This window comes from Daphnia pulicaria, chromosome 8 (genome assembly GCF_021234035.1).
Source record: "Daphnia pulicaria isolate SC F1-1A chromosome 8, SC_F0-13Bv2, whole genome shotgun sequence".
Taxonomy (NCBI): Eukaryota; Metazoa; Arthropoda; class Branchiopoda; order Diplostraca; family Daphniidae; genus Daphnia; species Daphnia pulicaria.
In genome coordinates, this window is record NC_060920.1 from 872,561 (window position 1) to 891,097 (window position 18,537).

Genomic DNA, 18,537 nt, shown 5'->3' on the forward strand with positions numbered 1-18,537 from the left:
GCCCAAACATCAGTTAGTCGCGACTCTGACGTCGTCCCAGCAGGTCGACAGGAACGTTCTCTCTTTACCAACCTATACACAGAAGATATATAAAGCAGCTATATAGCGCTATCGTTCCAGTAGAGAGAGAGTGAACAAGCAACAAAGGACTATATCCGCCCGCTATATTTACCTTGTTTCCTGTTTTCAAAAGAAGTTTATATAATCTCAGGTAAGTCGATTTTACAGTATAGTATATCCGTGCTCATTTATTATTATTGCCGAGTGCAAAACAATCGACATTGCGGGGTCCCTGGCGCGGAACTTTCGTCAATGTATTAGTACCGAAATTTGTGAACAAAAGCAGCTGCGGGTTTTTTAGTCGTTGGTAAATCATCCTCTCACTTTCTAGACGGGTGACTAAAATGGGGAAACAAAAAACCAAAAAATCCGTTATGCCCCGGTGACCTCAATAATCTCCTGTTTTCCTCTCTAACGTTTTTCAATATACACACATACACAGAACGACTGGTAAAAGTTGAACTGACCAATTATTATCAGATTGACTGGCAAGGAGAATAGAACAGCAGTTTCAGACCGAGATGACGTCCAACAAATCGGTCGACATTGAAACTACCGACTCTGAAATCACGACGGTTCCCGGCAATTGCAATTCCGGATGGATGGCCTGTTGGAATCAACGGACTCTACCCGAGAAACTTCTCCTCACAGCCATTGCAGTCATTTTCATTGGTAAGTTTATCGTCGACATTTGATACTTTGAATAGAATTGAAATGTCCAATATATTTCTAGGTTTCTTTGTGGCCATGATTGTTTTGGTTGAAATCTATCTGAGATTGGAGGATCGACTCTTAACGGCTGGCAACAAATCGTTCATTGTCACAGACGACGTTCCATTTCCCGCTGGATTGGGCAATCTGACACGGGTATGATATACATTTCTAAACTATTTGATTTTATTCGTCCCTATTTGGAAAATTGAAATTTGAATTCTGTTTGGGTATAATAGGAGCCGGATATGTGCGTGACGATGGAATGCGTTGAAGCGTCAGCCCGGATTCTTACCGCCCTGGATCCAACGGCCGATCCTTGTGACGATATGGCCAAATTCGCTTGCGGCGGATGGATCGAAAGGCAAGCCCGAACAGCTGGCGGCAAAGATGTTGTCTTGGTCCTGGAAAACCTCCAATCCTCGGTCGACCACCAATTAAAATGTAAATAACATCAATTGAATTATTCAATTGGAAAACTAAACACAACCAACCAATTTCTTTTTACATTGCACACAGTGATGCTAGAAAGTCCGTCGAAACCGGATGAAATCAAAGCCAACGACAAAGTCCGCAACTATTTCGCGTCGTGCATGGCCGAGCGCCAGGAGCAAGTTCGTCACGCTTCCGGTGAATTGTGACACGCACTTTTGTCTCCAGTTACTATGCCGTTTGTGTCTAGAATTCCCGGTCTTATTCTTTCTTTTTTCCCCGTTTACCTTGGAACATTTGTTTGAAAACTTAGTCAAAAAAGTTGTCGATGAACTTGGACTCATTACCGCACCTGCCGAATGGGACCCGGCCCAATGGGACCTGACGAATCTCATAGCCCAGATCCTGAAAGTGAACGGAGCTCCGCTTTTCGACCTCGTCGTTCAGGTCGACGATCGCAACACTTCACGCTACGTTCTGAGCGTTTCTTTGCCCAGACAGAGTGGAATTGTTCCGCAATTTCACTCGTCCCTTCCGCGCGATCTTCTCCACGAGCTGGATACCCTTCGCTCCAAACGCAACACCGACAAGCGCAGTCGAACTAAAAGGCAATTCGTCAATATTGGCGAAGGATTGCCGGATATTCACGACGAGTTCCCTGATCCGGCCATGCTGGAAGCCTTGAATAATGCCGATCCGTCACAGGATATCGATTCCTTTCTACCTGATGCCAATTTCCTCCAATCTATTCAAGTATGTTGGATTGACATTTCATTTTGAGATGTATAATTTGAATTCGCTTTCCGGGTGTAATTAGCAATTCTCAAGAGACGCCAGGGCTTCGGCAGCCTTCCGGCTTATGCAAGATCTTGGCGCTTTCAGCTCTTTCCCAGTTCAGAGTGACTACAGGAAGGAGGAGGCGGCCATCCGACGAGTCATCTCTTCCATCGACCAGCTCCTGCCCAGCGATCGCGATCGAAAGCTTAAACAGCAAAGCTCCAAGATCCTCAATTACTACACCGTCGATCTCCTTCAGCAGCAATTTGCATTCGTAATGAAATGGCTGAGCCATTCCGTGATGAGAAATTATTTGGTCCGTGACAATAATGATTCACATTTCTGTTTGCTGCAATAGATCAACTGGCCCGTTTTGTTCCGGGAATCGCTTGGGAAGAGCATCCCTTCGGACACGACAGTCGTCGTCCATTACCCGGAAATCCTTCATCAAATCCAGGATATTGTCAACTCGACGGAACCTAGGATCATTCACAATAGTTTGCTGATGCTTGTGGTACGCGATCTGGCGCTGGAACTTTTCAAATCGCCGCCCGGGATGGACAAATGGTCGTTTTGCATCCAGGCGGCCAAAGGGGGATTCGGCGAGGTCCTCAGTGGTATCTACCTCAACCATTTCACACCTGCCCAACTGGAAAATTACCGAGTTAAAGTATGAATTTAATATTACTCCGGTATTTGGATCGACCGATTTTAACTGTTGTGTTCATTCTATTATTTTTAAAGGCGGAAGAAATGTTTGTGGCTCTGAAAGAATCGGTCGTCGAAATGATTCAACAATCCAGCTGGCCAGACTCCATCACCAAACAGAAAGCCCTAAGCAAAGCTAGTAATTTACGACCCAATGTCGTGGCCCCATCCATTTTCTTTAATCAAACCTTTCTCGAAAGTATGGCGGAGCAGGTATTGCATCATACATCTATTATTACAATGTTGATGGTTTAGATATACTACCTACAGCGCTAATTAGTAACTCTCAAAGGTCAATATTGATGGACTGGATTTCGTGGCCGGCACCTGGCAAATGTACCGACTCTTCCGGCGTGACTTTTTCGACATTTATTTCAAACCGGTGGACGAAACGACCGTCACGTAATTATAAAAATAATCAAAACGCAAAAGGTCATCTTAACATTTTCCAAATTTCTATGTATTTTGAAATAGTTGGCAAATGCTGGCCTATCCGATGATTGCCAACGCTTTTTACCTGCAACATTTCAACAGCATGGGTGAGTTCCAGCGCATTATTATAATTTCCAGCATCATTAAAAATTCTTTTGGATTAATTTAATTGTTTTAATTAAACAGTGCTGCCACTTGGACTGTTACACGACCCGCTCTTTTCGTTGAAGACGCCCAGCTATCTCGGTCTAGGCACTCTTGGGTTCATCGTCGCTCACGAAATCATGCACGGTTTCGATAATTCCGGCGTCGAGTTTGACGAAGACGGCGTCCGACGCAATCTTCTCAGTCCACCTTCACAACTGAAATTCCAACAGAAAATGAATTGCATGAGCAATCAGTTCTCCAGCGCCTTCCGGACCGAGTATTTAATCAACGGGAAAAGCGTCGTTCTCAAGGTGAGTGCTGGTACATTCATTGATTTCCTGAGTTTCAATCGAGTTTTTTTTTAAATTTTAATCCAAAATATCAGGTGGATGGAGAGTTGACTTTAAACGAGAATGTCGCAGATTTGGGAGCCATTAAAGCCATTGTTGCAACACGGGCTAGAATGGACCGTGAGTCACCCGCAGCTAATCTGCCCGGCTTGAATTATACTCACGAGCAAATCATGCTGATCAACGCCGCTCAGGTAACGTATAGAAATGAATAGATTTTTTTAATCGAATTATTCAACAAAATATTGCAATTTTAATATTGTAGGCCTATTGTGCCCTGATTACTCCGCAAGCGTACGCTCTGATTCTCGGTATGGACGAACACGCTCCGCCACACGATAGGTAATAGACTTGAGTTGACGGATATTTGATGTGTTATTAACACACATAATTTATAATGAAATAGAGTCAACGGTTTCATGATGAACTTGCCGGATTACGGGCGAATTTTCAACTGCCCGGTGGGTTCGCGTCTCAACCCCAAAACGAAATGCTCCGTCTGGTAGACGCTCTTCTCAGGACCGAGTTTGATATACCCTAGATCATTTAATTTGTGATTACAATCATCCTCCTATGTAAATAGAAAATTTCATTTCAAATACGCCCTGTTATTACCGTCGTTCGGGGTGAGGGAAGCGAATCCAGATGTCAGATTTCAGATATTATTATTATTCATTTGACTTGAGATTTTTACATTCAGTTATTCTGTCATCCGCTCTGAGCTCTATCTGTGAACGTGTACAATTCTCTCCCGCTTTGGCGTCGGTTTGGAAATTTTTTTTCTTCATTCATCCCCAAGAATTTCTTGTCTATTTCTCTCTATCGAACTGTTATAATCACGGTGAGCGAGTGTATAGGTTTTTTGTATAATATATGTATGTGCGTGCAGGTCACTTGAAAATACAGGTAAATGCATCGGTATTTCACGTTTTGTTTGACTACACAATTTGCCCTCAGAATGTTTGCCACCAGAGGGATTTAGTCATTTTAGTATGTTGGTTTTAAAAATTTTTTTAAATTGTGAAGTTAAGTGAATGTTACCTAGACCTACCTAGACTTTAGAAAACCTATAATTTTCCTGCACTAAATGTTTAGAAAAGTTTCAGATGTAAAAAATTTTGTGCACTGGAAAGGGACACCAGACTGTGCCATTTCAACGCATTAGACCAGAAGCCTAGAAGTCCAATCAAAGTCATAGAGTTATTCCGCAACTTATCATTTCAGAAATCTAGAACCTTTTTGTCGTTAGCGGGTTTCCGTCCTTTCATTGCAGCACACTTGCCACATGCAATTATTTACTTACCTGGTTGAGGTACTCGGGTGTGGGAATCGAACACGGGTCTGCGGATTACCAAAAGACGCCCTATCCGACTCACCCACCCTTTCTCTTGTAACATTGCTTTAATCAGTCATAAACTATATAATGAACTGGTGTAGTTATTTTTTTTATCTCCTCACGTAACTGAATTAAATTTTTTAAATTCCTTAAACTAAAAATTTGTTTAAATAAAAATGCCTAGATACACTAGATCAGACTAGACTACACTATCTTTTCCATTGCCTACAAAGGATGATGATGGCGACAACTTACTGGTAATTACTAGTGCTAGTACTCCCTATTACTTAATTCATGGACCCTATGGTGCACGATTATTTATTTAAATGCTTTCACGAAGCTAGTTTTTAGTTTCGCTTTGAATTCGCACTCGCACTGGCAGTCTGGCACTAGGTGGCTCGAGAAGAACTTTCAAATTTTAGTTTCAATATCTGTTACTAGATGTCGTTCAACTTGTTGATGATGGAAAGTAAACAAACGACTTTTAAACGCCCGCAGCTACCGAGAGCTTTAAAAAAAAAAAACATTTCCTATTTATATATCTCGAGTTGCGTATGAGACCCGGAACAGTACAGTCACCTACTAACCGCTCTCCATTAGTGCACAAGTAAAAAAGGGGGCGTACCCCCCATAAGCCCCATGGCAAGCATGGACGTCAACGAGGACTACGTAGATTCTGAGAACCTCTCTCTTGAATCTGTGAACATCGAAGACCCTGAATCACCAACGGCCCCACAAAAAAGGAAAGGAGACATCGCCCACGACGTCCGACCGAATCCCAGATTCTCAGACCTTTTCAACAGCCCAGCCAGCGGTGCCCCAATCATCATCCAATTAATCAGCGAACCATGCTCGTTCCGCCCCTGGAACTTCACAGTCAAGAAAAACTTCATCGCCGGACTTATCATACTAATCGGCCAAGTGAGACCAGGGACAAAGTGGACGCAGCGTGGGGAACTCTACATCTACCCTACGTCAAACAAACAAAAAAACCTACTACTCCAGCAGACACAAGTCAACGAACACGCAATATCCTGCTCATTATGCAAATCTGAGCAAGAAGTTAAAGGTGTCATGTACAATGTGCCGCCGAACAACACGGAGGAAGAACTACTAGACCTTCTGTCCAGCCAAGGTGTCATTAAAGTAAAGAGATTCTCAAATCTCGGCCCGAACAACGCCACGAATATCTTACCCATGGTAACACTATTCTTTAACACCAAAACTCTACCACGGGAAGTCACCATCGCTCACGAAATATTCACCGTAAAAAAATACATCCCAAGACCATCGCTCTGCCGGAAGTGCTGGACCTTTGGCCACCCAGAAGAAGTATGTTCAGTACCACCAGTTTGCAGAAAATGTGCCAGCACACATGAAGAAGACGACCAGTGCAAATCCCCCAAAAAATGTCCAACATGCTCAAAAAGTGACCACGCAGCCGGAACAGCAGCCTGCCCCATCTTCGCAAACAAACAAAAAATCATCAAGTTCGCGTATGAAAACAACATGTCAGTTACGGAAGCCGGCAGACTCCACTCCGGCCCCACGCCCGTGTCAAGCAGACGGCCACCGGCCTACCAACACACCACCGAAGACGCGTCAATCCGACAGGAAATCGACAGCCTCAAAAAGAAAATCGAAGAAATGCAGAAAACTGCCCAGAAACCATCTACTCCACCCGAAACAGAGACGAGACTACAGAATGTTGAGAAAGAAATCTCATCAATGAAAACCCAAATGGCACCACTACTCAAACTAGAAACGCAGATGTCAACCGGATTCACCAGCCTCGACAATCGTATGACCATGCTCCAAGACATGCTGATGAAGGACCTAAATGAACGAGCTGCCCGACGGAAAGAAAAAGACCAGATGAACAGACCAGAACATCCAAAGGATGGAACCCCCAAAGGAACCACCCAAACCAAAGCGTCGACGACAAGATTCGAGCCACCCGGAAAAATTAGGAAGTCATGACCCCCCCACTCAAGATACTACAATGGAACGCTAGAGGACTCTATAAATCTAGATTGGAAGAATTCAAAAACAATTTACGATTCCACAACCCTCACATTGTTTTACTAAGTGAAACCCATTGGAAAAACGAATACAAAGTGAAATTCTCATCATACAACTCTTTTGTTCTCAATCGTGTCGGTCAAGGAGGAGGCGTAGCGATCCTGACCAAGAAAAATATGCAAGCTACCACACTCGACGTCGAACCCAACGAGAATTTTGAAGCGATTGGAGTCACCATCAAACTGAAAAACAAAGAAGAATTAGAAGTGCTATCCTTATACTGCCCAAATGGAAACCGGTGCAACTATGAAGAAATTGAAAACATACTCACCAACACAGGAAATAGCGTCATCGCCGGTGGCGACCTTAACGCTCATTCCGAGCTATGGGAAGACGGATACCCAACCAACACCTGCGGCAGAAATATCAAAAATTATCTACACAACGAAAGTAAATTCATCCTGGCGACACCAAAGAACCTCGGAACGAGACCAAGCTTATTCGACAACCGTAACGCCACAATCGACCTAACACTGTGCACACCCGACATAGCTAACCTAACAACAATAGTGACAGGTCCGTAGGGGAGACTGGAGTAAAACGGGACACCGGGTCAAAAGGGACAGTGGGGGGAAAAATAGTAGATGTTAATAAAACTGTAAAAATTTTTAGTATGTTATGTAAATCTGTATAATCTAATTTGGCATGAAATTTGGTTGGTTTTTGTCAATAACTGCATGAGTTATTGACAAAACAAAAAAAACGGTTTTTTTTTAGAAATTTTTGTCTCCGCCATTTTATGTTTGAAGAAACAAATAAACGCTAATGGCATGTAAATTTAATATGGAAATGAAGCTGATTCATTTCTTGATCGTTTAAAACAGAAGTTATAATTTTAGATCGATTAGTTTAGACAGTATGAACTTTAAAAAAAAAGTGTCTAAACCGGGAAATCGGGACAGCTGTTTTTGGCTAATTTGGGACAGTTACGGACCAATCAGCGTACAGCATTTTTAAGAGGCTCGATTTCGTTACCTAGCAACGCAGGATGTCCTACTGCTCCATAAGGGTTTTTGTATTTATAAGAAAAAAGGTTCATTAACACAATAATCAATTTGAAACATTTATAAACTCAAAGAGTATATGCAGTGGAACACTTTTTCAATTTTTTTTAATTTTATTGATGAATTTTAAGGCGAAAACGGAGGACGTCCCTCATCACCCACCCCAGTGTCCTCAATTACCCCCCAAAATAGGCCCCTCCCACAAATCTGAGGAAACTTTAAAGGTATTTTATGGGGAAATGGTTCATTATAAAATTATATAAAAAATATGGGGGGTTCATTACAATATGGAATACATAAAAACAAAATTTTAAAGAAATTCAATAATTAGTTTGGGAGATATAGGGGGGAAACAAAAACCGTCCCGTTTTACTCCAGTCTCCCCTACTGGGGAAGCGACCACCTGCCCGTCTTCATGGAAGTTAAACTCAACTCGACCCCCCAAGCACCACCAAAGTCAAAATGGAAATTCGAAGAATCTAAATGGCAGAAATGGAACGAGGACATCACGACCCAGTTAAAGAATAACAACCCACCAACCAGGGACCCCGAAGCGGCATACAACGCCTTCTACTCATCCCTCATGATCTCTAGTAACAAACATTTCGCCCCAAAAAATAGTGATTCCCCCCGTGAGTCGAAGAAACCCTGGTGGACGTCGGAGTGCAGAGCTGCAGCAAAGAATGCAAAAAAAGCATTCAAAACATGGCGCTCTACCCTACTGCAAGAAGACAAGTCAAACCTGAACAAAATGGAAGCAATCAAGAAACGGACAATATTGGCAGCTAAGAACAATGCATGGGAGAAACACCTAGATACGATGGACGCCGGCAACTCATCAAAATTCTGGAAATTCTCCAAGGCCATGATGAACGGGAGGAAAGAGTACACGAGCGCTCCCCTCAAGAAAGCAAACGGTGACCTGACTGCTGACCCCCTAGAGAAAGCTAGCATCTATCTAGACCATTTCTCCCCACCAGGTGATAGTGACCAGCCCAGGATGCCCTCAAACCCTGACTACGAGGAAGAAATAAACAAGAATCTCTCCGGAACCGACCTAGATCCCATCAACTCAGATTTCAGCCTACAAGAACTAACCAGGAGCTTCTCCCACCTCCCCGACAAAGCTATGGGCATCGACAGAATACATAACAAGATGTTGAAGAACCTGAATGCAGAAAACCGCAAGACTCTCCTACAATTGCTCAACCTAATGTTCAGAAAAGGATACGTACCGAAGGAGTGGAAATGCGCAATTGTGACACCCGCCCTAAAGCCAAACAAACCAGCAGGAAGCGCCGAATCATACAGACCAATCTCCCTCACTTCATGTCTCTGTAAAGCTATGGAGAAAATGATTAACAACAGACTGAAGTGGCACCTAGATCATCTAAACTTACTCCCCAAGGTCCAGACCGGGTTCCGAAGAGGATGCACCACCACAGACAACCTGATCCGGATAGAGTCAGCAATCAAAAGAGGATTCAACAACAGCCACTCCACCACAGCAATCTTCCTAGACATATCCAAAGCGTATGACGATGTCTGGATAACTGGACTCCTGTTTAAATTAACAAAAGCAAAAGTTAAAGGACACACCCTGTTATGGCTGAAAAACTTCCTTACCGGCAGAAGCATCAGAACCCGGGTAGATGACAACCTCTCTGATGAAAGAGAGATATTCAAAGGAGTACCACAAGGAAGTGTCCTCAGCCCCCTACTCTTCAACATCATGCTCGCGGACTTTCCAATGCCGGACAACGGAAGTGAAATATCCCTTTTCGCCGATGACGTCGCGATCTACCACACCGCCAAAACGAAGAAAGATGCAGAAGGACCGCTCCAAGACCTACTAGATAAGATAGAAGAATGGGCCATCAGTTGGAACTTCCACTTCTCCGTGGATAAATGTGCATCACTAACATTCACAAAGAAAAGGAAAAATGAACCAGAGCACAGATTTAAACTCAGTGGAGCCGACATAAGTGAAGTTTTTCCCAATACAAATTCCTAGGAATCACATTGGATAAAAAACTCTCATGGGAACCTCACACGAAGACAATCATCAACAAGATACAGAAGAGAGCTAACTTAATCCGTACGTTGACATACGGAAATAATACCTTGAAACTGCCACTACTTATCCGCATCTTCAAAACCATGATCCGGAGCGCCTACGACTATGGCTCGTTCGTCCTTGGATCCATGCCTAAAACAAGAATAAACAAGATTAATCAAGCCCAAAATCAGATTCTCCGCATCATACTAGGCTGCTTTAAGTCTACCCCAAGAGCTTTACTAAACATGGAAACCGGCATTTACCCAGTTGAAAGTAGATGGGAACAACTAGCCTACAGATACCTCATCAGACTTAACGAAAAACCATGGAACCCAGCGTATGACACGGTACAACAAATAAGCAAAGCAACGACGAAATGGAAACCCAACAGCACCCCAGCAGCCATTATCCATCTGAGGAAACTAGACCAGACAACAAAAACCCTCTTCAAATCCCCCGTCTCGCACACCCCGGAAGTTGAACCTCTCCCGCCATGGAAACACTTTCACATTCCCACCAAATACTTCCCTCTCAAGAAAAAAGAAACACTCAACTCAACTCGAACAGCCCAAATCTTCCTGTCCCTTACTTCATTACAAGACCCCAACCACCTAGCAATCTACACTGATGGATCAGTGTGCGAGTCTTCCAAAACATCCACATGTGCATTCTACGTTCCCTTACATGGAGAAAAAAAGGCCTGGTTCCTTCAAAAACCCACCAGCAGCTTTGTCGCAGAACTATATGGCATTAGGCAAGCACTCTACTACCTGAACGAGCATGAAATTCCCTCAGTCACCATCTACACAGATTCCAAATCAGCTGTTCAAGCAATTTCAAATTTCAAATGGGAAGCAAGTCCAGCTGTACCTGAAATAATCAAGCAAATCAGAAATCTTAATTCATCAGGGACACAAGTCACATTAAGTTGGATACCTTCACATGCTGGGATAACAGGAAACGAAATTGCTGACCGACTGGCCACCGAAATCCGAAAGAACGGAAAAAGGACCTGGGAAAATACAATCCGAAACAAAATAGACATTAACCAAACCATCAACAATGTCAAATCTAAACACAACAACATCACCTTCAAGAAACTGAAAACACAAACAATCAACATGGCGGTGACGCAGAGAAACGAGACTGGAGTCTTACCGTGGCACATTAACAAGAAACGAAATATCCAAACAGCAATGCTTCGGCTACGCAGCGGGCACAATAAACTAAATCACTTCATGAGCAGATTGGACCCAGAAATACCAGATGAATGTCCTCACGGGTGCCCAGAAAAAGAAGACGCGACACACATACTCCTCCACTGCCAAGAATATACTGAAGCGAGGGACAAACTCGAAAGGAAACTCATCCCCCTCAACATCCCGTTCGAAGTACAAACTCTACTAGGACTGAATGGCTCCATCCCTAAACACACGCAAATGAAAATAGTGATTTCCCTCATAGCCTTCCTTCTCGAATCACATCTTATTGAAAGAATTTAATTTAACCGTCCAAATTTTTGTTATTCCCCCCCTCCCCTTTCTCGTGTCTATTTTTGCCTTCGTGCTATGTAATTACAACAAAAAAAATCCAATAAACCGAAGCGAAGGTGTGTAAGGGACGCCATGGCGCCCCGTAAACTGTCACCAGTGGCAACCAGCCATGGCCAGTAGCACCTACCGTATCAAATCAAATCAAATTTATATATCTCTGACGTGCTATTGCGTCCTTGAACTGATTCCCGAATACCAAGTGTTGTAATGTATCGCACTTCAGCTAGTAACCACCAGATGTTGCCACCTGTCGGTGAGTCAGCATGGGGTGGTGATAGCCAACACAGAGACTGAATACAGACAGTTACGGACTAGTACTCGAGACTACAACATGGTGTCAGAAGTGGTGCGCGTACGCCTGTAGTCACTCGTTTTCACACGTGGTCTTTCGTTTATAGCCAGTTGTATCAGAGCCATCCGTTGTTGGTTCGTGTTCATTTCGTGCCTGATAATTCTTTGATGAGTTACGATGGCAGTTTCGTTGAAGTTTCCAGACCCATTTAATTTTTCAGCGTCTAATTTGGCTTTGGAGTGGGAAGAATGGCGGACTCAATTTGAGTGGTTCATCACAGCTACTCGCAAAGGCGAGAAAGATGAAGACGTTCTGGTTGGTGTTTTATTGTCCCTGTTGGGAAGAGAGGGCCTAAAGATCTATGGAACTTTTGTCTTTGCTACGGCGGGTGATGACAAAAAGATTAAACCTGTACTTGACCGTTACTCTGATTACTTTGCGCCCCTCAAGAGTGAAGTGTTTGACCGTTTCCGTTTTCATAAGCGTCACCAAAAGCCCGGTGAACCTTTTGATGCGTGGTTGGTGGAGTTGCGTAGCATGGTGAAGTCGTGCAACTATGGCACTGAAGCGGTGGTCAACTCTATTCTCCGAGACCAGATTGTGTTGGGAGTAGCGAGTGATCCTGTTAGGGAGAAGCTGTTATATGAAACTAATTTGTCTCTCGCCGGTGCCTGTGGAATCGTTCGTGCATGTGAAGCGTCAGCAAGTCAGCTCAGCCAAATTTTGTCCCCACCTGAGGCTGTTCATGCTGTTAAAGACAAGTCAAGTCAAGAACGCCGCCAACATCGACAGCACAAACCCAGTGGGCAGCAGCACTCTGGTTCTGGCGGATGTCCCAATTGTGGCCGTCAGCATGCGAAAGGTAATTGTTCGGCGATCAACATCACGTGTTACCAATGTGGCAAGACCGGTCATTATGCCCGGTGGTGCTCTCAAGCTGAGAATCTGCCCCATCGCCCGAGTTCCACTGCTTCTCGTCAGATGGCGCAAGGTGCCACCCAAGCGGAGACGGCTGTTCGTCAGAGGCCGGCTCAACGAGGAACGTATATGCAGCAGCGGTTGCATGCTGTGGAATCGGAAGGAGCCTTGCCACAGGAAGATGTCCGTTACCTGGATGAGGAATATGTCACACATGAACTTAAAAGTTCCGAAGACGGAGAAGAGTGGCATGAAAGTCTCTCGGTAGATGGCAGCAGCCCAATTCGATTCAAGCTTGACTCTGGCGCCACTTGCAACGTACTTCCCCTGGAGGATTTTCGCCGTGTTCAAAGAGCAGTGGTATTGAGTGCTGGCCCCCGCGTGAGGAACTATGGCGCGAAAGGTGGTTACCTCAAAGTCATGGGCGTGTTTGTCGGCTCTGTGACCAGTCGTGGTGCTCAACATACGGTGAAATTTGTGGTAGTGGATGAACCTGGCCAGCCGCCGATATTGGGCCTTCCAACATGTATAGCAATGAAACTTATCAAGCGTGTCCATGCTGTGACAGTCGATCAACCAGTGGAGCTGCCAGTTGTCGCGAAGGAATTTTTGGATGTGTTTCAAGGGATCGGAAAGCTTCCGGTTCAATACGACATCATTCTAGCTACCGGTGACAATTTTGTGGACCCGGTTGTGTGTGCGGCAGGTCGGTTGCCGTTTCTGCTTGAGGACAAAGTATATGCCAAACTAGCACAGATGGTGGATGACGGGATCATCGCTCCGGTGGTAGAACCAACGTCGTGGGTGAGTCGAATGATGGTCGTAGGCAAACCTGATGGGGATGTGCGAATCTGCCTAGATCCGTCGGAGTTAAACAAGGCGATCCAGCGGCAGCATTTTTCGGGGCCTACGGTGGAGCAGCTTTTTGCCAAGATTGGCAAAGCCAAGTATTTTTGCAGTTTGGATGCAGCGTCTGGTTTCTATCAGATACCGCTGACCGAGGAGGCCTCATACCTGTGTACCATTGCTACTCCAAAAGGACGATTCCGATATCTTCGACTGCCGTTTGGCCTAAAATCCGCGCCGGAAGTATACCTGCAGGTGATGTCGGATCTCTTCGGCGATCTTCCCGGTGTGATCATCTACTTTGATGATTTTTTAGTCACGGGTGAAACTAAAGCGGAACTGGAACTGAACCTGCGACAAGTATTGCTGCGGTGCCGTGAGAAAAATTTAAAGCTACAACTCAAGAAATGTCGTTTCTTCTTGCAGCAGCTGCCGTGGCTGGGCCACGTCATTGGCCATGGGACTCTTCGACCCGACCCCGAAAAAGTGGATGCCATAGTCAACATGCCTGACCCAACAGACAAGCAGAGTCTCCAGCGTCTTCTGGGAATGGTGACATATTTAGATAAATTCTGTAAAGATTTGGCAACTCTAACACGTCCCCTTCGTGACATCCTTAAGAAGGAAGCTGCTTGGTGCTGGGATGAGCAGCAGAGGAAGGCCATGACAACTCTGAAATCTGTCCTGTCGTCTTTACCGGTGCTACGATTGTTTGACGTTTCCAAGCCGGTATTAGTCTCAGTGGATGCCTCTCCAGTAGGACTCGGAGCTGTGTTGGTCCAGGATGGGCAGCCGGTGGCATTCTCTTCCACCACCTTGACCGCAACGCAACGCCGATACTGCCAAATCGAAAAGGAGTTGCTGGCAATTCAATTTGGGCTACTCCGGTTCCGTCAATATGTTTATGGCCAGCGTGTCATAGTGGAGTCGGACCACAAGCCGTTAGTGGGACTCCTGGACAAGCCGATCGCTGCCTGTTCGCCAAGGATCCAGAGGATGCGGCTCCAACTCCAACGGTTTGATTTTCAAGTTGTGTACAAGCCGGGAAAGGAACTGTTCATAGCAGATACTCTCAGCCGTGCCCCGTCCCCTCATCTTTATGATGATGATGCTACAGCGGATTGTGAGGAGCAAGTCCACCATGTTCTCACCAGCATCGTGCCGGCTGAGTCCAATCGTCGTCGCTACGCCGATGCCACGTCTCGCGACCCAACATTGCAGCATCTTCAGTCCGTGATGGAAGCGGGGTGGCCAGAACACAGGCGCAATTGTCCGGATTCAGTGAAACCGTTTTGGCCCGTGCGCCATGATCTAACGTCAGTGGATGGTGTTCTTCTTGTTGGAACAAGGCTAGTGGTCCCGTTTGCGCTACGCAAGGAGGCGCTCGACGGTGTCCATGACGGCCATTTTGGGGAGTCCAAGTGTGTGTTGCGAGCGCGATCGTCTGTGTATTGGCCGGGATGGGAGGATCAAGTGCGCAACGTGGTGGCTAGCTGCGCTACTTGCCAAGAACATCGCCATCGCAACCCGCGCTTGCCCCTGTTTCCGGTCCGCATACCGGATCATCCGTTCCAGCTTGTGTCTGCTGATTTATTTGAATTCTCTCAGGTGTCGTATTTGCTGCTGGTTGATTCCTACAGCAAGTGGCCCTGTGTAGTCGCGATGAAATCGACAACCTCGGCGGCGCTCATCGGTGAAGTGACTCGTTTCTTTTGTGATTTTGGCCAACCGGAAGTGCTGGAATCGGATAATGGTACGCAGTTCAGCAGCGCCGAGTTCAGAGAGTTTTGCCGTGCTATGGGTGTGCAACAAGTTTCGTCCAGCCCTGAATTTGCCCAATCCAATGGCTTAGTTGAACGCCACATTCAAACTGTGAAACGTACGCTGTTGAAGATGTTCGCCGATGGAAAATCTCTTTGGGAGTCTTTGGCGGCCATTCGCTCCACTCCGGTGTCACCCACTCTCCCCGCCCCGTCAGTTTTGTTGCAGGGCCGTAATCTACGCGGGAACCTGCCGTTCCTTCCGGCCGAGTTACAACCTAAGTATGTCTCTTCGTCGATCGTCAGGCGGGAGCTATCAGCGCGTCAATCTCAGGCAGCGTTTGTTCAGGCAGGATCGCCTACCACGCGTGCCTCGTCGCTTCGTATCGGTCAGCCCGTCCGAGCCCTCATAGGCCGTCGTTGGCTCCATGGAAAAGTTCACTCTGTCTGTCCTGAGCCACAATCTTACGTGATTCGTTTGGATGATGGCCGTTATTTTCGGCGTACGCGGTGGGACACAGTCACAGCCCCGTTCCTGGGATCCTACTGCCATGTTCTCGTATCGAGTCCCAACTATTGTCCAGTCAGCCCAGTCGGCCGCTGGAGGTGGAACGTCTGGTCCGGCATCTGGTGTGCCCGGTAGCCCAGTAATCGAAGCTCCTACTCCTGTCCGGGTAGGGGTGCCGTCAACAAGTGCCGAGCCAGCCACTCCGTCCGGCCGGCAGTCGTCAAACGTCGGTCGCGTACGCTCTGCAGCTAGTCATGGCGCCCGGCATGTTCGTATGTTTGATGCGCCGTTATCCCCTTCCGTGGCTCCACCTCCTACGTCCGCTGGGCCTTCCAGTGACTCCGGTGCTGCGCCAGCGAGGGAGCCGTTTGGAATAACTCGGTCCGGTGTCCGCTTCGTTATAGCCATGCCCTCTACTAGGAAGTGAGACTGTCGTCGTAATCATTCTTCAGATCCGGGTGGCCATCTCCTCAATGTTTGATGTCTTTGTTCTTTTCTTGTCCGTTTTGTTCCATTGATATTGAGATTAGTCTTCATTGCGTCGTCTGGTGCAAACCCGTCTGTCACTTTTTGATTGATTCCTACCTGTCTCATTTCTTAGTCATGACGCTCATCATTCCATCTTCGCTATCACATTCATTTCATATTTCACAACTTCATATTTTGCTTGTCTTTCATCTCATCAAGTCATATTTCATCGTCCTGTTTGCTGTGGCTTTCAGTTCATTTTTGTTCACTCTCGGTCTTTGTCATTTCGTTTTCCTTTTCTTCTGATCCTTCTTTCATTTGTTTATCGCGTTCGCTCACTCTTTGTTTGTAAGAGAAGGGAGATGTTGTAATGTATCGCACTTCAGCTAGTAACCACTAGATGTTGCCACCTGTCGGTGAGTCAGCATGGGGTGGTGATAGCCAACACAGAGACTGAATACAGACAGTTACGGACTAGTACTCGAGACTACAACACCAAGTTTGGTTCACCCTTCTTGTGACCGTAGAGCGTAAAAACGTAGTAACCCTCCCACCAGCCTTTGATTGTATCCCACCAAAAATGAACTGTGATACATAACGGACGAGGCGTTCATATCAGATTCTTCTTGCATCAACTTAAGAATCATGACGGAAAAGGGTAACGTGCATTGAGGATATTTCAATCAAGTATTGTGTAATTAACAATTTTTTCTTGTTTTCTTAACAGCACTCGTTAGCAAAAGGGTGAAGTGCAGTATACAATATGATGATCATATTCCTGAAGTCTCCCTGGAGTTCACTTATGGAGATTTAATCCATGATGTTAATTGTCTGGCTGCGGGTTTCCAAACTTCAGGACTTTGTCAAGCGTGGTCATTGTGTTGCCATGGCACTACCTAATTCAATTGAATTTGTAGTTACACTGCTAGCTGTAAACCAAGTTGGGGCATTCATTTCACTGATTAACCCTGTCTATACATATGTACATATGTATTAAAATTTTTCTACTATTCTAGTTAGACTAAATAACAGAGAACTTCTTATATTCAACTACGAGTAACCTGAGCCCCGTTCAAATCCGGGGAACTTTTGTCTAGCGTAAAGTCGGACTGTTTTGCTATTTAATCATCTACCCGTAATAGATTTTATCGTGGGAAATCTGCCCAGTACTTGAAGATTTCGTCATCACTGCTAGACATCTGGTGGTGATGCTGGTTGTTGCGTCATCAAAGATTGCGTCATCACGGCGACGACATCTGGTGTTGGGCATGTTTGGGCATGTTCCATTTTGGGGGAGGAGCCTGTGTTGACACATTATCCGTGACAGACACAGGCTCCTCCCCCCAAAAGCTTGTTCTTTTATTATATATGGACGAGTAACCTGAGCCCCGTTCAAATCCGGGGAACTTTAGTCTAGCGTAAAGTCGGAATGTTTTGTCTATTCGCTTTTCTTTAGCTTAATCATCTGCCCGTAATAGATTTTTTTCGTGGGAAATCTGCCCAGTATACCTTACTTGAAGATTTCGTCATCACTGCGATGCTATAGACATCTGGTGGTGATGCTGGTTGTTGCGTCATCACGGCGACGACATCTGGTGTTGGGCATGTTTGGGCATGTTCCATTTTGGGGGAGGAGCCTGTGTTGACACATTGTTTACACAGACACAGGCTCCTCCCCCAAAAGCTTGTTCTTTTATTATATATAGATAGGAGAGCTCAAGCATGTTTCTAGCATAAACAATGCTGGTTTGTGGATTTGCACACTGGAATTCGTTTCATTTCTTCCCAACTTGACAAAACAGAGTACAAAACTCCCCTCGTCGATTGTTCAAATAAAGTGCGTTCGCAGTGGCATTCAGTTCTCAAGTCTGGTCAGTCCAGGACGTTCTCAACAGTCTCCGTTAATGTCTTGGAAGAACTTGCCACTATGCCATTTTCCAGCGGGACGAAGGGTTTGCCTAAGGGAGTCATGCTCACCCATCACAACCTCGTGACTGCATTGTGCAACTTATAGATGTCAGCCATGTAAACTTCCTGGCACTGTGTTTTGTATTCACTGTTAAAGGAAATGCATAGCAGTGAGAATGATATGCA

General features: G+C 45.5%; 3 protein-coding genes across 6 annotated transcripts in view; 2 read left to right on the top strand and 1 right to left on the bottom strand.

The window, feature by feature from the left end:
- LOC124312357 (collagen alpha-1(I) chain-like) overlaps positions 1-18,537 on the bottom strand; it is a 1,404,094-nt gene that overhangs the window by 216,446 nt on the left and 1,169,111 nt on the right. The gene's annotated exons all lie outside the window — the stretch shown is intronic.
- The window catches only part of LOC124312298 (neprilysin-2-like), a 27,198-nt gene continuing 8,661 nt past the window's right edge, over positions 1-18,537 (top strand). The window contains exons 1-15 of one of the 3 annotated variants that reach the window (XM_046776770.1): positions 1-211; positions 541-732; positions 794-927; positions 1,011-1,215; positions 1,291-1,401; positions 1,517-1,956; positions 2,021-2,254; positions 2,339-2,650; positions 2,725-2,901; positions 2,981-3,090; positions 3,163-3,227; positions 3,307-3,578; positions 3,653-3,811; positions 3,883-3,959; positions 4,024-4,538. In XM_046776770.1, coding sequence (XP_046632726.1) covers positions 582-732; positions 794-927; positions 1,011-1,215; positions 1,291-1,401; positions 1,517-1,956; positions 2,021-2,254; positions 2,339-2,650; positions 2,725-2,901; positions 2,981-3,090; positions 3,163-3,227; positions 3,307-3,578; positions 3,653-3,811; positions 3,883-3,959; positions 4,024-4,123 — 2,547 coding nt within the window. In that variant the 5' untranslated portion in view covers positions 1-211; positions 541-581 and the 3' untranslated portion in view covers positions 4,124-4,538. Of the gene's footprint in view, positions 212-266; positions 368-540; positions 733-793; positions 928-1,010; positions 1,216-1,290; positions 1,402-1,516; positions 1,957-2,020; positions 2,255-2,338; positions 2,651-2,724; positions 2,902-2,980; positions 3,091-3,162; positions 3,228-3,306; positions 3,579-3,652; positions 3,812-3,882; positions 3,960-4,023; positions 4,539-18,537 lie in introns of those variants that run through there. The other 2 variants (XM_046776772.1, XM_046776771.1) reach the window with 2 other exon arrangements.
- The window catches only part of LOC124312355 (4-coumarate--CoA ligase 1-like), a 13,416-nt gene continuing 11,822 nt past the window's right edge, over positions 16,944-18,537 (top strand). Inside the window, exons 1-2 of one of the 2 annotated variants that reach the window (XM_046776852.1) lie at positions 16,944-17,101; positions 17,171-17,421. In XM_046776852.1, the coding sequence (XP_046632808.1) occupies positions 17,261-17,421 (161 nt within the window). In that variant the 5' untranslated portion in view covers positions 16,944-17,101; positions 17,171-17,260. The remainder of the gene's footprint in view (positions 17,102-17,170; positions 17,422-18,537) is intronic. The other variant, XM_046776851.1, reaches the window with a different exon arrangement.